We start from the raw sequence: 14481 nt of genomic DNA, 5'->3' as shown, positions 1-14481 counted from the left end.
CAGTATGAAAGGCTGTCACTTGATGAAGGTGTTTTTTTATTATTATTATTTTAATGGATTTATTTTGAAATTAGGAGTTTGAATTGAGCCTATTTTAAGAAGGCATTTGTAACTGTGTAATATATTAGTGGTCTTTTCCAGTAGATTTCTTAGAAAAAAAAAAGATTTGCCTTGCTAGAGACTACTGTTTTGCCTTATAAACAGTGCTTGCTTGCTGTCAGGCATAAGGTGGTTTCCCTTGGTGATTTTTTACTTTGTAGCATGCAGGTTGGATCATCCATGAATTATGAAAAGAATTAGGGACTTGTCTGAATCTCTTTTCCAAGTCATTCTAGGAGTTTCAGTCATGGCAATGGCAAAGATAGGTAGAACTGGAAACTCAGAAAAGGCAGGAACTGAAGTGACTGGAATTAGTTGAATATGTTTGTTTCTGAATAGATTATTATTATTATTATTATTTGAAATACAGCTGGATTATTTTTTCCTATTGTTTTATGCTACCTTTTTATTTATTTTTAAGGATTTTATTTATTAGAATAAGCACACAAGCAGTAGGGAAGGGCAGAGGGAGAGGGACAACCAAACTCCCTACTGAGTGTGGATCCCAACACAGGGCTCAATCCCATGACCTTGAGATCATTACCTGAGCCAAAGTCAGATGCTTGACGTACTGAGCTACCCAGATCCCCCTCTGCTAGCTTTTTAAAAGAATGCTTTGGGGTAACTGTCAGAGTGAACCCAGAGACTTCAAATAGAAGAAGGTTTTTTATTTTTCTCTATATCCTTTTATTTTAAATTTGCACACCCCCCTCTAATTACAGATAGATCATGAGGATTTACTATTTTGATCAATTTTTAAAGTCAAGTATGTTAGATCCCTGGCAAAGAAAAACTAAACTTAGCTTTACTTTTTTTTCTTTTAAGATTTTATTCATTTATGATAGATGTAGAGAGAGAGAGGCAGAGGGAGAGGCAGGCTCCATGCTGGGAGCCCGACATGGGACTTAATCCCGGGGTTCCAGGACCGCGCCCTGGGCCAAAGCCAGGCGCCAAATCGCTGAGCCACCAGGGATCCCCTAGACTTAGCTTTAAAACCAGAAATCAGAAGGTGTTTCCCTGGAAGAATGGTCAGCTGCTCAATTCTTGAAGTGAGCTCGGATACCATTCCCCATGGGAACCATCTCGCCCAAGTACTGTCTAGTTCTTGTGATTGGAGCAAAAAGCTCTGTTGGGCATCCAGCCTGTAGTGGCATTATTGAAAGGGTTGGGATTTTGAAGACCTTCACAGTCATGTTTCTAATCAAATTCTGCCTGCCTCTAAAGGCTCTTGATTTTTTAGAACCTTTGGAATATTTGCCCTTTCCTTTTGTCAGATTCTAAGGATACTGGAGATCAGTAAACTATGGCCCACAAGTCAGATCTGGTTCATGGTCTTTTTTTTTTTTTTTAAGATTTTATTTATTCATGAGAGACACATAGAGGCAGAGACACAGGCAGAAGGAGATGAAGGCTCCCAGAGGGAGCCCAATGTGGGACTTGATCCTGGATCCCAGGATTGTGCCCTGAGCCGAAGGCAGACACTCAATTGCTGAGCCACCCAGGCGTCCCCATGGTCTTTTTTATAATGCCCATGGACTAAGAATGGTTTTTACCTTTTTTTTTTTTTTTTAAGATTTATTTATTTATTCAGAGAGAGAGAGAGAGAGGCAGAGACACAGGCAGAGGGAGAAGCAGGCTCCATGCAGGAAGCCCGATGTGGGACTTGATCCCCGGTCTCCAGGATCACACCCGGCGCTGCAGGAGGCGCTAAACCGCTGCGCCACCGGGTCTGCCCCTGGTTTTTACATTTTTAAAATGTAAAAATGGGGATCCCTGGGTGGCGCAGCGGTTTGGCGCCTGCCTTTGGCCCAGGGCGTGATCCTAGAGACCCGAGATTGAATCCCACATCGGGCTCCCGGTGCATGGAGCCTGCTTCTCCCTCTGCCTGTCTCTGCCTCTCTCTCTCTGTGTGTGTGACTATCATAAATAAATAAAAATTTAAAAAATTAAAAAAAATAAAATGTAAAAATGTTGGGATGCCTGGGTCACTCAGCGGTTGAGCGCCTGCCTTCAGCCCAGGGCATGGTCCTGGGATCTGGGATCGAGTCCCACGTTGGGCTCCCTGTGGGGAGCCTGCATCTCCTTCTGCCTGTGTCTCTGCCTCTCTCTCTCTGTGTCTCTCATGAATAAATAAATAAAATCTTAAAAAAAAAAAAAAGTAAAAATGTAGTTTTAGAATGTAAAGATCAAGAGAATGAGAAGACATGCCACACACTGGGAGAAAATATTTGCAAAAGACCCATCTGATGAAGGACTTATCCAAAACAGACAATTCTTTTTTTTTTTAATTTTTATTTATTTATGATAGTCACAGAGAGAGAGAGAGAGGCAGAGACATAGGCAGAGGGAGAAGCAGGCCCCATGCACCGGGCCCGACTCGGGATTCGATCCCGGGTCTCCAGGATCGCGCCCTGGGCTAAAGGCAGGCACTCAACCGCTGCGCCACCCAGGGATCCCAAAACAGACAATTCTTAAAATTCAACAATAAGGGGCACCTGGGTGGCTCAGTGGTTGAGCGTCTGCCTTCAGCTCAGGGCATGATCTCGGGGTCCTGGGATCGAGTCCCACATTGGGCTCCCTGCAGGGAGTCTGCTTCTCCCTCTGCCTATGTCTCTGCCTCTCTCTCTCTCTCTGCATCTCTCCTGAATAAATAAATAAAATCTTTAAAAAAAATCAACAATAAGAAAACAACCCTATTAAAAACTGTGCGAAAGACCTAAGCAGACACCTCACCTAAAAAATATGCAGATGGGATATAAGTATATGGGGGATCCCTGGGTGGCTCAGCGGTTTGGCGCCTGCCTTTGGCCCAGGGCGTGATCCTGGAGACCCGGAATCGAGTCCCACGTTAGGCTCCCTGCATGGAGCCTGCTTCTCCCTCTGCCTGTGTCTCTGCCCCCCTCTCTCTCTGTATGTCTCTCATTAGTAAATAAATAAAATCTTAAAAAAAAAAAAAAGATGGGAAGTAAGTATATGAAGAAAGGTTCAACTTCATATGTCATCAGGGAATTGAAAAATTAAAACAGTGAGATTGCACTACTGTGCACCATTAGAATGGCCAAAATCTAAAACACTAACAGCACCAAATATTGGCAAGGATGTGGAGCAGCAGGAACTCTCATTTACTGCTAGTGGGAATGCAAAATGATTATAATCACTAGGAAGACAATTTGGTAGTTCATTATATAATGTAACTCTTACCATATGATCTGGCAATCACAGTCAATGGTATTTACTCAAATGAGCCAAAATCTATGTCCCCACAAAAACCTACATATAGCATCTTTATTCATAATTGTTAAAACCTGGAGGCAACCAAGATGTCCTTCAGTAGGTGAGTTGATAAACTTGTGCATCCAGATAATGGAATATTATTCAGCACTAAAAAGAAATGAGCTATCAAGCCATGAAAAGGCATGGGAGGAAACTTAAATGTGTATTACTAATTGAAAGAACAATCCAAAAAAGTTTACATATTACATCATTCCAACTATATGACATTCTGGAAAAGAGAAAACTATGGAGACAGGAAAAAGGACCAGTGATTGGGGGTTGAGGGATAAATAGGCAGAGCACAGATTTTTAGGGCAGTGAAACTGTTTTGTATGATGTTACAGTATGTGTGGTTGTCATACATTTGTCCGAACACATAAAACATAGGTCACCAAGGGTAAGCCCTAATGTAAACTATGGACTTGGGGTGGTAATGAAATGTTAATTGTATCAAATGTCCAACTGCAAGATGTAGTGAAGGGGGCTGTGCTTGTGTGTGTGCGAGCTGGAGGAACAGGACTATATGGGTAGTCTCTGTACTTTACTGTTCAGTTTTACTGTGAACCTAAAACTAAGAAATAAAGCTTATTATTTAAAAAATGTCAAAATAGATCAAAGAATAAAATGTGACAGAGACCATATGTGGTCTGTAAAGCCTAAAATAATAGTATTATTTTTATTATTTAGGGGGAGAGAAAAAGTGGGGAAGGGAGAGGGCAGAAGGAGAGAGAGAGAATCTTAAGCAGGCTCCATACCCAGAGCAGAGCCTGATGTGGGGCTTGATCTCATGACCCTGAGATCATGATCTGAACCAAAATCCAGAGTTGGATGCTTAACTAACTCAGTCACCCAGGCCCCCCAGTATTAGTATTTCTTATCTGGCCTTTTACAAAAAAAAAAAAGTTTACCAAGCCCTGGATGCTATCACAGAGGAACTGGGGGATGAGGTGCTTAGTTTCTCTCTTGTGTCATGCCCAGTCCCCTAATTCTCCTGGGTACTCTTTGTCTCTGATGGCAGAGTTATTCTCATTGAATTTCCATTTTATTTGCAGGTATATGAGTGACCTAAAGCTGCAAATTAAAACGGAGAGAAAGCAGTGCCAACTGCGAGCAGGGCAAGGATGCCAATTCCTCCACCCCCTCCACCACCCCCTGGTCCTCCTCCACCTCCCACTTTTAATCAGGTAAGTAATCTTTCCACCTGGCTACCTCAAAACCTTAATGAATACTTAGGGCTTCCTGTTGTAAGACATAGTGAGTGCACTTGAAGATATATGGTGTAGAAAGAGAATAAGTAAATCTGTCTTCATTAACTAGCTCTGATTTCTGAGAGGTCTTCTTAGGACTTTAATGGCTTATCTTGTTTTCTTGTCCTGGTTCAGTCTAAATGAAGATTTGGACAGGTTGCATCAGAGTAAGAACTAGTCTTTTGCCCCTAAAACTATTTGTTCTGTAAGGGTCAGTACAGCATTTCTCTGGCATCATTGAGAAAAGGGATGGCAACTCCTAGTGGTTTTCTTGCTATTTTATCTCTCCTTCTTCTCCTCCAAACCAGTTCATCCTAAAGCCAAGTCCATCAGGTCTGCCAGCCCATCAAAAAAAGGAGTTTCTGAAAAATATTATTAAGAAGACTCAAAGGGGGGGATCCCTGGGTGGCTCAGCGGTTTAGTGCCTGCCTTCGGCCCAGGGCGCGATTCTGGAGTCCCGGGATCGAGTCCCACGTCGGGCTCCCTGCATGGAGCCTGCTTCTCTCTCTGCCTGTGTCTCTGCCTCTCTCTCTCTCTCTGTCTGTCTCTCATGAATGAATAAATAAATAAAATCTTTAAAAAAAAAAAAAAAAGAAGACTCAAAGGGTGACACCTGGGTGGCTCAGCAGTTGAGCATCTGCCTTTTGGCTCATGGCATGATCCTAGGGTATAGTATCGAGTCCTACATTGGGCTCCTTGCAGGGAGCCTGCTTCTCCATCTGCCTGTGTGTCTGCCTCTCTCTCTCTCTCTCTCTCTCTCTCTCTCTCTGTGTGTCTCTCATGAATAAATAAATAATATCTTTTTTTTTTAAATTTTTATTTATTTATGATAGTCACAGAGAGACAGAGAGAGAGGCAGAGACACAGGCAGAGGGAGAAGCAGGCTCCATGCACCGGGAGCCCGATGTGGGATTCGATCCCGGGTCTCCAGGATCGCACCCTGGGCCAAAGGCAGGCGCCAAACCGCTGCGCCACCCAGGGATCCCAATAAATAATATCTTAAAAAAAAAAAAAAAAAGACTTAAAGGTTTGATAATGGTAGGGAAAAAAGCAGTGTGGCTTTTGAACCAAGGAGGCAACTACTTTTACTATATGTGGATTGTAATATCTGGTATCACATGAGAAAGAAAGCATGAGTGCTTTATCTCATTTTTTAAGACTTTATTTTATTTTTACATTTTTAAAAAGATTGTATTTATTTATTTCGAGAGAGAGTTGGAGGGAGGGGCAGAGGGAGAGTGAGAATATTCGGCAGACTCTACAGTGAGCACAGAGCCCCAGTGTGGGGTTCAGTCTCACGACCCAGAGACCATGTCCTGAACCGAAATCAAGAGTCAGATGCTTAACTGACTGAGCCACTCAGGCACCCCTAAGATTTTATTTTATTTTAAATTTTATTTATTCATGAGAGACATAGGCAGAGGGAGATGCAGGATCATCCCAAGACCCCAGGGTCACGACCTGAGCCAAAGACAGATATTCAACCACTGAGCCACCCAGCCTTGCCCCCTAAGATTTTATTTTATTTTATTTTTATTTTTTTTAAAAGATTTTATTTATTTATTCATAGACACAGAGAGAGAGGCAGAGACACAGGCAGAGGGAGAGGGAGACGCAGGCTCCATGCAGGGAGCCCAATGTGGGACTCGATCCTGGGTCTCCAGGATCACACCCCAGGCTGCAGGCGGCGCCAAACCGCTGCGCCACCGGGGCTGCCCTAAGATTTTATTTTTAAGTAATATCTACACCCAGTGTGGGGCTCAAGCTCACAATCCTGAGATCGAGTTGCAGGTTGAGTGAGCCAACCAGGTGCCCCTACTTCAATCTTAGTTTTGTAAAATTTAGAAGCCTTATAAAAGAACTTAAGGGAATGAATATCTTGGGGTGCGTATGTATTATTTAACAGATGAGAAATAGTGCCCTAGGGCAGCCCCGGTGGTGCAGCGGTTTGGCGCCGCCTGCAGCCTGGGGTGTGATCCTGGAGATCCGGGATCGAGTCCCACATTAGGCTCCCTGCCTGGAGCCTGCTTCTCCCTCTGCCTGTGTCTCTGCCTCTCTTTCTGTGTCTATGAATAAATAAATAAAATCTTTAAAAAAAAAAAAGAAATAGTGCCCTAAAGTGTTGGTGTATGTGTGTGTTAGGTATCTAACAGATGATAAGTACTACTTTAAAGAGGAAAATTAACTTGCCTAGCTAATTTATTTTAGAACTAGAACTAGAGTTCAGGTCTGCCAACTTGTTTTTTTCCATAAGTTCTGGTTTTTAGACATTTTGTTTGAGGATATATATGAACCCCCTATTTGGATGAAACTTTAAATGAAAGCCCAATAAGTGAAGTAGATAAAAGCAGAACTGCTCTGGTTATAGTGGGATTCAAGCACCAAAGTATAAAGTATATCCTTGGATCTCTCTAACCTCTTGGATTATTGCCCTGCATCATACTGTCTTAGTCATTTACTCAATAGGATTTTGTTGGGGGCTGAGTATCAGAGACTTGGCTAGGCATATGACTTGGAAAATCCAAATAACTTCACTCTATACTTCTTTTTTTTTTTTTTAAAGATTATTTATTTATTTATTCATAGAGACACAGAGAGAGAATGAGAGGCAGAGACACAGGCAGAGGCAGAAGCAGGCTCCATGCAGAGAGCCTGACGTAGGACTCGATCCAGGGTCTCCAGGATCATGCCCTGGGCTGCAGGCGGCACTAAACCGCTGCGCCACCGGGGCTGCCCTTCACTCTATACTTCTATATTGCTTGACTCTTTCTCAAAGATTTGTTTGTATAATTAAAAGAAATGGAAAACATGCGGATAAGAAAAAAAAGCAAATAATAATCTGTAATATTGCTCAGAAATGAGAATTTCTGCCTTCAAAGCCTGCCAGCACGATGGGTGAGATAGGCAAGTCAGCAGGCAGATTCCATTCTATGCAGAGAAAAATGAGGCCACAGGAAAAACATGCTTCACATACTGACTTGGGGGAGTGAAGGCAGTCAGAGAAGGCTTCTAGGTGATACTTTTGCAGATTCTTAAAAAGATGAGTATTATTTAGCCAGAAAGAGAAGAGGGAGAGCTGGCACCTGATATTGAGGAAGTAGAATAGAAGGGTGCTGATTAGTGGGAATGCACACCCAGGATTGAATCATTGCTTGAGGGGCCTGGTAGGAGATGAAGCCAGAGGCAAAGGCTGAGGGTTGTTTTTTTTCTCCAGGCAGCAATAGGGAGGTAGTGTATTTTCACCAGCAGGAGTCACCTTCACAGTATACACAGTGGTTTGGGGTTGAGACTGGGGATGGGGAAGTCAAGACTTGGAGACAGAAGCTGTTACAGTTGAAAATTGAGTTTGCACTGAAGCTGGGAAGATGGAAGAGATAACAATGAGAAACACTTAAAAAGTAAAATCTTAGAGTTGGTGACTGATACAAGCCTGAGAAAGAGGGAAGAGGTTGAAACAACTCTAGTGTGGGGAATTGAATGATGGTGCTGTTTACAAAGCGAAACAGGTTTCTGGAGGAGGATATGGACTCAGTTTTAGATACGTTGAGTAGTGTTTTAATACTTTTCTCTTTATAAAAGTAAGATATTCAAGAAATTGATGAACTGTGGCTGGGGTGCCTGGCTGGCTCATTTGGTAGAGCATGGGACTCTTGATCTCAGAGTTGTGAGTTTGAGCCACAGAGTCGGCACAGAATTTACTTTTTTTTAAAAAAAAGAAAGCTTTATGAACTATGGGTAAGCATAAAGGAGCAGTTATCCATAATCCAATGAGTCATAATAGTTTTGTGTATATCCTTCCCCACCTTCCTCCCTTTTATCCCACTTTTTTAAAAAGGAGGCTGTGTTGTATACCTATTGATTTCTTTTGTTTTCTTTTTCTCCCTCCCTCTCCCCCACACTGCTATGCATATTGAGTTCTAATCTGCTCTTATTAATACATCATGAATGGCTTCTCACATCATTAACTGGTTAGTGATGTCATTAAAAATTTTTTTTTACAGTACTAAAAATTTGGTAAAAATTAGAGAATGCCAATAAAAATAGAAAATGTTAAGTTATTAATAATTAATCTTTGTTAGCATTTTATATGTTTTACATATTTATTATAGAAAAACTAGAAAATTTGGGGCACCTAGGTGGCTCAGTTAGGAGTCCGACTTTTGGTTTTGGCTCAGGTCATGATCTCATGGGGCTCATCGGGCTTTGTGGTCAACATGGAGTCTGCTTCAGATTCTTTCTCTCGGGCACCCTGGGTGGCTCAGCGGTTTAGCGTCACCTTCAGTCCAGGGCCTGATCCTGGAGACCTGGGGTGAAGTCCCACGTTGGGCTCCCTGCATGTAGCCTGCTTCTCTCTCTGCCTGTCTCTGTCTCTCATGAACAAATAAATAAAATCTTAAAAAAAAAAAAAAAAGATTCTTTCTCTCTCCCACCTGCTTGTGCTGTCTCTCTCTCAAATAAATAGATCAAATCTAAAAGAAAACTAGAAAATGCACATAAAGAATTATTACCCAATTAATTAATTACCAAAATTGACTCTATTGGTATTAGTATATATCATTCTGGAAATGTTCTATATGTATGTATCTCTTTTTCTTTCAATACAACCTTAGCTACTGCTTATTGAGCTTTTATTATATATCAGGCACTATGCTAAGCTCTTGAAAAGTGTTATTTTATTTTCAAAATTACCCTCTGAGGTAGGTTCTGCTATTATTCCTGTTTTATAGAAGAGAAAGTTCATTCTATTAAATATTTTGTTTTATAATATTTTTACTTGAAAAAAATATTTTTACTTGATTGTATCAAAACTTTACTGCTGTGTAATAAGAGCTTAACTATCATTCCCTTCTATGTTTATGCCATCAATGTGTTCCTTTTTTTTTTTTCTTTAATTGATTTGAGACAGAGAACATAAGCAGGGGAGAGAGGCAGAGGGAGAGGGAGAAGCAGAAGCAAACTCTCTGCTGAGCGAGGAGCCTGACGCAAGGCTTGATCTCAAGACCCAGAGATCATGACCTGACCCTAAGGCAGATGCTTAAGCATCTAAGCCACATAGATGCCCCATCATCAGTGTTCCTTTTGATTGAACTTTTAGATTATTCTCAGTTTTATGCTATTATAAACTATTTTTTGCTTTTATTAACATCTTTGTGTACTTCTCTAGTTGTTTTTTTTTTTTTAATTTTTAAAAATTTATTTACGATAGTCACATACACACACACACAGAGAGAGGCAGAGACACAGGCAGAGGGAGAAGCAGGCTCCATGCACCGGGAGCCCGACTTGGGATTCGATCCCGGGTCTCCAGGATCGCACCCTGGGCCAAAGGCAGGCGCTAAACCGCTGCGCCACCCAGGGATCCCTGTTTTTTTAAAGTTAATTCCTAGGTAGAATTCTTGTGTAGACTTTTTAAAGGTGTTTGATATAAGGGGTGCCTGGGTAGATCAGTTGCTTAACTGTCCAGTTCTTGATTCTGGCTCAGGTCATGATTTCAGGATCATGAGATCCAGCCCCACTTGGGGCTCTGCACTTGGTGTGGAGCCTGCTTAAGATTCTTTCTCTCCTCTCCCTCTGCTCCTCCTTGTCTCTCTCTAAAACAAAACAAAAATTGGGAAGAAAAGATGTTTGGTACATAAACTACTTTTGGGTAAAGATCATACTAATTTATCTTTCTCCAGATATACTCTTTTGTGTTTGTTCCCCTGAATCCTTATGACCACCATAAGACAGTTCTATGCTTTTTTTTTTTTTTTAAGCATCTTCAGTGTGTCTACAACAGTGAGCTGTGGACCCTGTCTTCATGAAGCTAGTAGTCTCCTGTTACAATTTTAACTTTTACCAGTTTCACTGGTAAATAACCATACTGTGTTTTAACCTACATTTAAAATTTTTTTTCCATATTTGCTGGCTCCATGATTTCTTTTACACAATGTTGTTATCATATCCTTCGCTCATTATCTTATTGATTTATAAGTCATTTTTACGTAACTGCTGTATAGATTTAGGATAATGCCTTTGTATGTCACAGGTGATTTGTCCTTCCAGTCTATCATCTGCTTATTATATTCCTAGTAAATAATTTATAATAAATAAATCTTTCAGTCTTTCCTTGTATTTTGGTTGTCATGTCCTTCCCCTTACCAATTTTTTTCATATAGTACATCTATGGATTTTTTTACATTACATTGTATAACTCAACTAGAATTTGTTTGAGAATAAGCTATCAGGTAGGGATTTAACTTGATTATTTTTTTCCCCCAAAATTAGCCAGTTACTATTAGTAGCTTATATTTCATAATCGGTGCTTTCTGTACTGCTAAAATATACTTTTATTATTTCTTTTCCTTTTTTTTTAAGTTTTTTTTTTTTTAATTCATTCGAGAAAAAGAGAGCTCTGTGCTCCTGAGAGCATGAGCCAAGGGGGAGGGACAGAGAGAGAGGGAGAAGCAGACTCCCCACTGAGCAGGGAGCGGATATGGGGCTCAATCCCAGGACCCCAGGATCACAACCTGAGTTGAAGGCAGATGCCTAACTGACTGAGCCACCCAGGTGCCCCTCACTTTTATTATTTCTTAGACAGACATAGGTTTGTTTATGGGCTTTTCTGTTTTGTTCCTTTAGCTGTCTGTCCCTGTGCGCCTGTTGTAGTTGGTCCTAGCTTTTGGTGGTGCTAGTCCTCTTTTCTTTTCTTTTCTTTTCTTTTCTTTTCTTTTCTTTCCTTTCCTTTCCTTTCCTTTCCTTTCCTTTCCTTTCCTTTCCTTTCCTTTCCTTTCCTTTCCTTTTTTTCTTTTAAAGATTTTATTTATTTATTCACGAGAGACACAGAGAGAGAGAGAGGCAGAGAGAGACATAGGCAGAGGGAGAAGCAGGCTCCATGCAGGGAGCCTGATGTGGGACTCGATCCCAGGTCTCCAGGATCACAACCTGAGCCGAAGGCAATCGCTTAACCACTGAGCCACCCAGGTGTCCCCCCCCCCTTTTTTTTTTAAGATTTTATGTATTCATAAGAGACACCGAGAGAGAGGCAGAAACCTAGGCAGAGGGAGAAGCAGGCTCTGAGCAGAGAGCCTGATCCAAGACTCGATCCCAGGACACCGGGATCAAGACCTGAGCCAAAAGCAGATGCTCGACCACGGAGCCACCCAGGTGCTCCACTAGTCCCATTTTCTTAGTTTTTTCCTATACTTAATCTTCTAGGTAGATGTTAGAATCATTTTTTAGTGGTTTCCAAAAATTCCACTGTGGTTACTTTAAAAAGCTCTCTACATTTGAAAATTGTGTAAGGAACATGGTACCACATGTTGGATTTTAAGTATATGTGGGATATTCATTTGGAGATGTCCTGTAGACACTAGCACATATGGGTATGAAGTTCAGGGCCAGGAGTGGTGATGAAATATAAAGATTTGAGATACTTGGGCTCTTCAGTGGTATTCATACCCTGGGACCGGATGAGCTTGCTTGGGGAGGTTTAGATAGAGGCTGAGGATAGGACTCTGAAAGGCATTTAAGAGGTAGGTGGAGGGTGAAGAACTTGAGAAGAAATAACGATGTTGGGAAAAACTGTAGGGGTATGCCTGGGTGGCTCCGGTCAGTTAAGTATCTGCCTTTGGCTCTGGTCATGATCTCAGGGTCTTGGGATCCAGCCCTGCATCCAACCCTGCTTCTCCCTCTCCCTCTGCCTGCCTCTCCCCTTACTTGTACTCTCTCTGTCTCTGGCAAGGTAAATAAACAAAATCTTAAAAAAAAGGGGACGCCTGGATGGCTCAGCGGTTGAGTGTCTGCCTTTGGCCCAGGACATGATCCTGCAGTCCCGGGATTGAGTCCCGCATCGGGTTCCCTGCACAGAGCCTGCTTCTCTCTCTGCCTGTGTCTCTGCCTCTCTCTGTATGTGTCTCTCATGAATAAATAAATAAGGTATTAAAAAAAAAAGAGAAAGAAAGAAAAGAAAAGGTGGAGGGTGGGGGGCAGCCGTAGGGAAAGGAGGAAAGGCACGGGCTTTGACATAATCAGACCAGCTCTGCATTTACTCTCCATGTGATATTGACTTGTCTAAACTACTTCATTTCTTCATCTCTGGAATGGGAATAATATGGCCTGTGTTATTTTATTAAAATTTTATTTATTTATTTGAGAGAGAGTACATGCAAGCAGAGAGAGGAGCAGGGGAGAGAGAAGAGCAGGAGAGAGGGACAAGCCGACTCCACGGAGCCTACCATGGGGCTCGATCTCATGGCCCCGTGATCTTAACCTGAACCAAAACCAAGACTTGGACATCTATCCGACAGAGCCACCCAGGTGCCCCAATGTGGTCTATTTTATAACATTGTTTAGAAGATAAAGTAATAGGGAAACAATAAAGTCTATTAGTTGAGATAAGATAGGCTTTTTTTTTTCTTTTAAGATTTTATTATTTGTGAAAGACACAGACTCTAGGATCACAGGACTCTAGGATCACACCCTGAGCCAAAGGCAGGCGCTCAACCTCAGAGCCACCCACACATCCCAAGATAGGCATTTTAGAGTCAACTGCTTTGGATTCTTGTTTTACTATTTACTGGATGCGTGGCCTCAGGAAACCTTTTAGTTATTTTTACTTTCCAAATGGATAATGATAATAATACCTATTTCATAAAAATTTTTCAAGATATAAATGAGATAATGGAAGTAACATGCTTAGCTTAAGGCATAGTAGAGACTCAATGATGGCTTTCATACATATAAAGCATCTAACGTACAAACCCAGCACACAGGTACTCTGCAAGCATTAGTTAAGGCCTCCTTTTTTTTCTTTCTTAAGTGGGAGAGAGAGAATTGCAAGCAGGCTGCAACCCAGGGCCTGACATGGGGTTCGATCTCATTACCCCGAGATCACGACCTGAGCCAAAATCAAGAGTCACTTAACTGACTAAGCCCTCCAGGCGCCCCTGATAAGTCTTCCTTTCAGAAGCTTCTGATAGGAGGGAGACCTGTATCCTTCACAGAAGGCACAACAGAAGGACTAGGAAGGCTGAGAGTACACATTGGAACTGTTATTTGATGCAGGGATCTGATTAGGTTGGAGGGGCATTCATGAAACCAGCTTGGCTTATGGTATTTATCCCAAGCTCATGGTACAGGGAACTATTTAGGATGAATAGTTAAATTTTCTCCTCTTCCTCCAGGCAAACACAGAGCAGCCCAAGCTGAGTAGAGATGAGCAGCGGAATCGAGGTGCCCTCTTACAGGACATCTGCAAAGGGACCAAGCTGAAGAAGGTGACCAACATTAACGATCGGAGTGCTCCCATCCTTGAGAGTGAGTCTAATCTTTATTTCCTAGTGAGCCACCAGGGTTCCAGGATTTGACTTGGAGACTTGGTTGGCCTGTCATTTTATTATTGGGCCTTGAATGGGAACATTTTGTCCTTTAGGAGAGTTTTCTTTGAATGCTCTTGGGCTGTCTTCGCATCTGTTCATTTGAATACCTTAGAAGTTTCTCTTTGACCTTTGGGAAGCATTCTCTGGGTAGGACTCCATTTTCTGTGACTAGTGCTCACTAGGGCACATTCTTGGCTGTTCTCTGAGGAGACCACCATGTTACTAAAAACTGCCAAGCTGAAGCTAACAATTTTATAATTCCCAGAAGTGTCCATTCTGAAAGGCCTCTGGAGAGTTTGCTCACACCTGGACCCTTAAGTCATGGGTCCCCATATAATCTGAGACTTGGAGAGGAGAGCCCAGAAAATTTTGCTGAATGTGTCTTGATCCTGGTTTTCCCTCTGCCTTTCCTAAATAGGGAACTTTGGCTCCTTGTTTCTTTTGTTCTTTCTCTTTCATCATGGTGAAGAGTTTTATTTCCACATGAAACTGTGGAGCTGAGA

The 14481-nt window shown here is 41.9% G+C and overlaps 1 protein-coding gene across 11 annotated transcripts in view; it reads left to right on the top strand.

Moving 5' to 3' along the window:
- Positions 1-14481, top strand: part of WIPF2 (WAS/WASL interacting protein family member 2) — a 54022-nt gene that overhangs the window by 22142 nt on the left and 17399 nt on the right. For all 11 annotated transcript variants that reach the window (XM_055320453.1, XM_055320412.1, XM_055320481.1 and 8 more), the window contains 2 exons: positions 4425-4556; positions 13784-13916. In XM_055320453.1, the coding sequence (XP_055176428.1) occupies positions 4494-4556; positions 13784-13916 (196 nt within the window). In that variant the 5' untranslated portion in view covers positions 4425-4493. The remainder of the gene's footprint in view (positions 1-4424; positions 4557-13783; positions 13917-14481) is intronic.

The sequence above is a fragment of the Nyctereutes procyonoides genome, unplaced genomic scaffold (genome assembly GCF_905146905.1).
Source record: "Nyctereutes procyonoides isolate TBG_1078 unplaced genomic scaffold, NYPRO_anot_genome, whole genome shotgun sequence".
NCBI lineage: Eukaryota > Metazoa > Chordata > Mammalia > Carnivora > Canidae > Nyctereutes > Nyctereutes procyonoides.
This window is presented reverse-complemented; position numbering and strand designations above follow the sequence as displayed.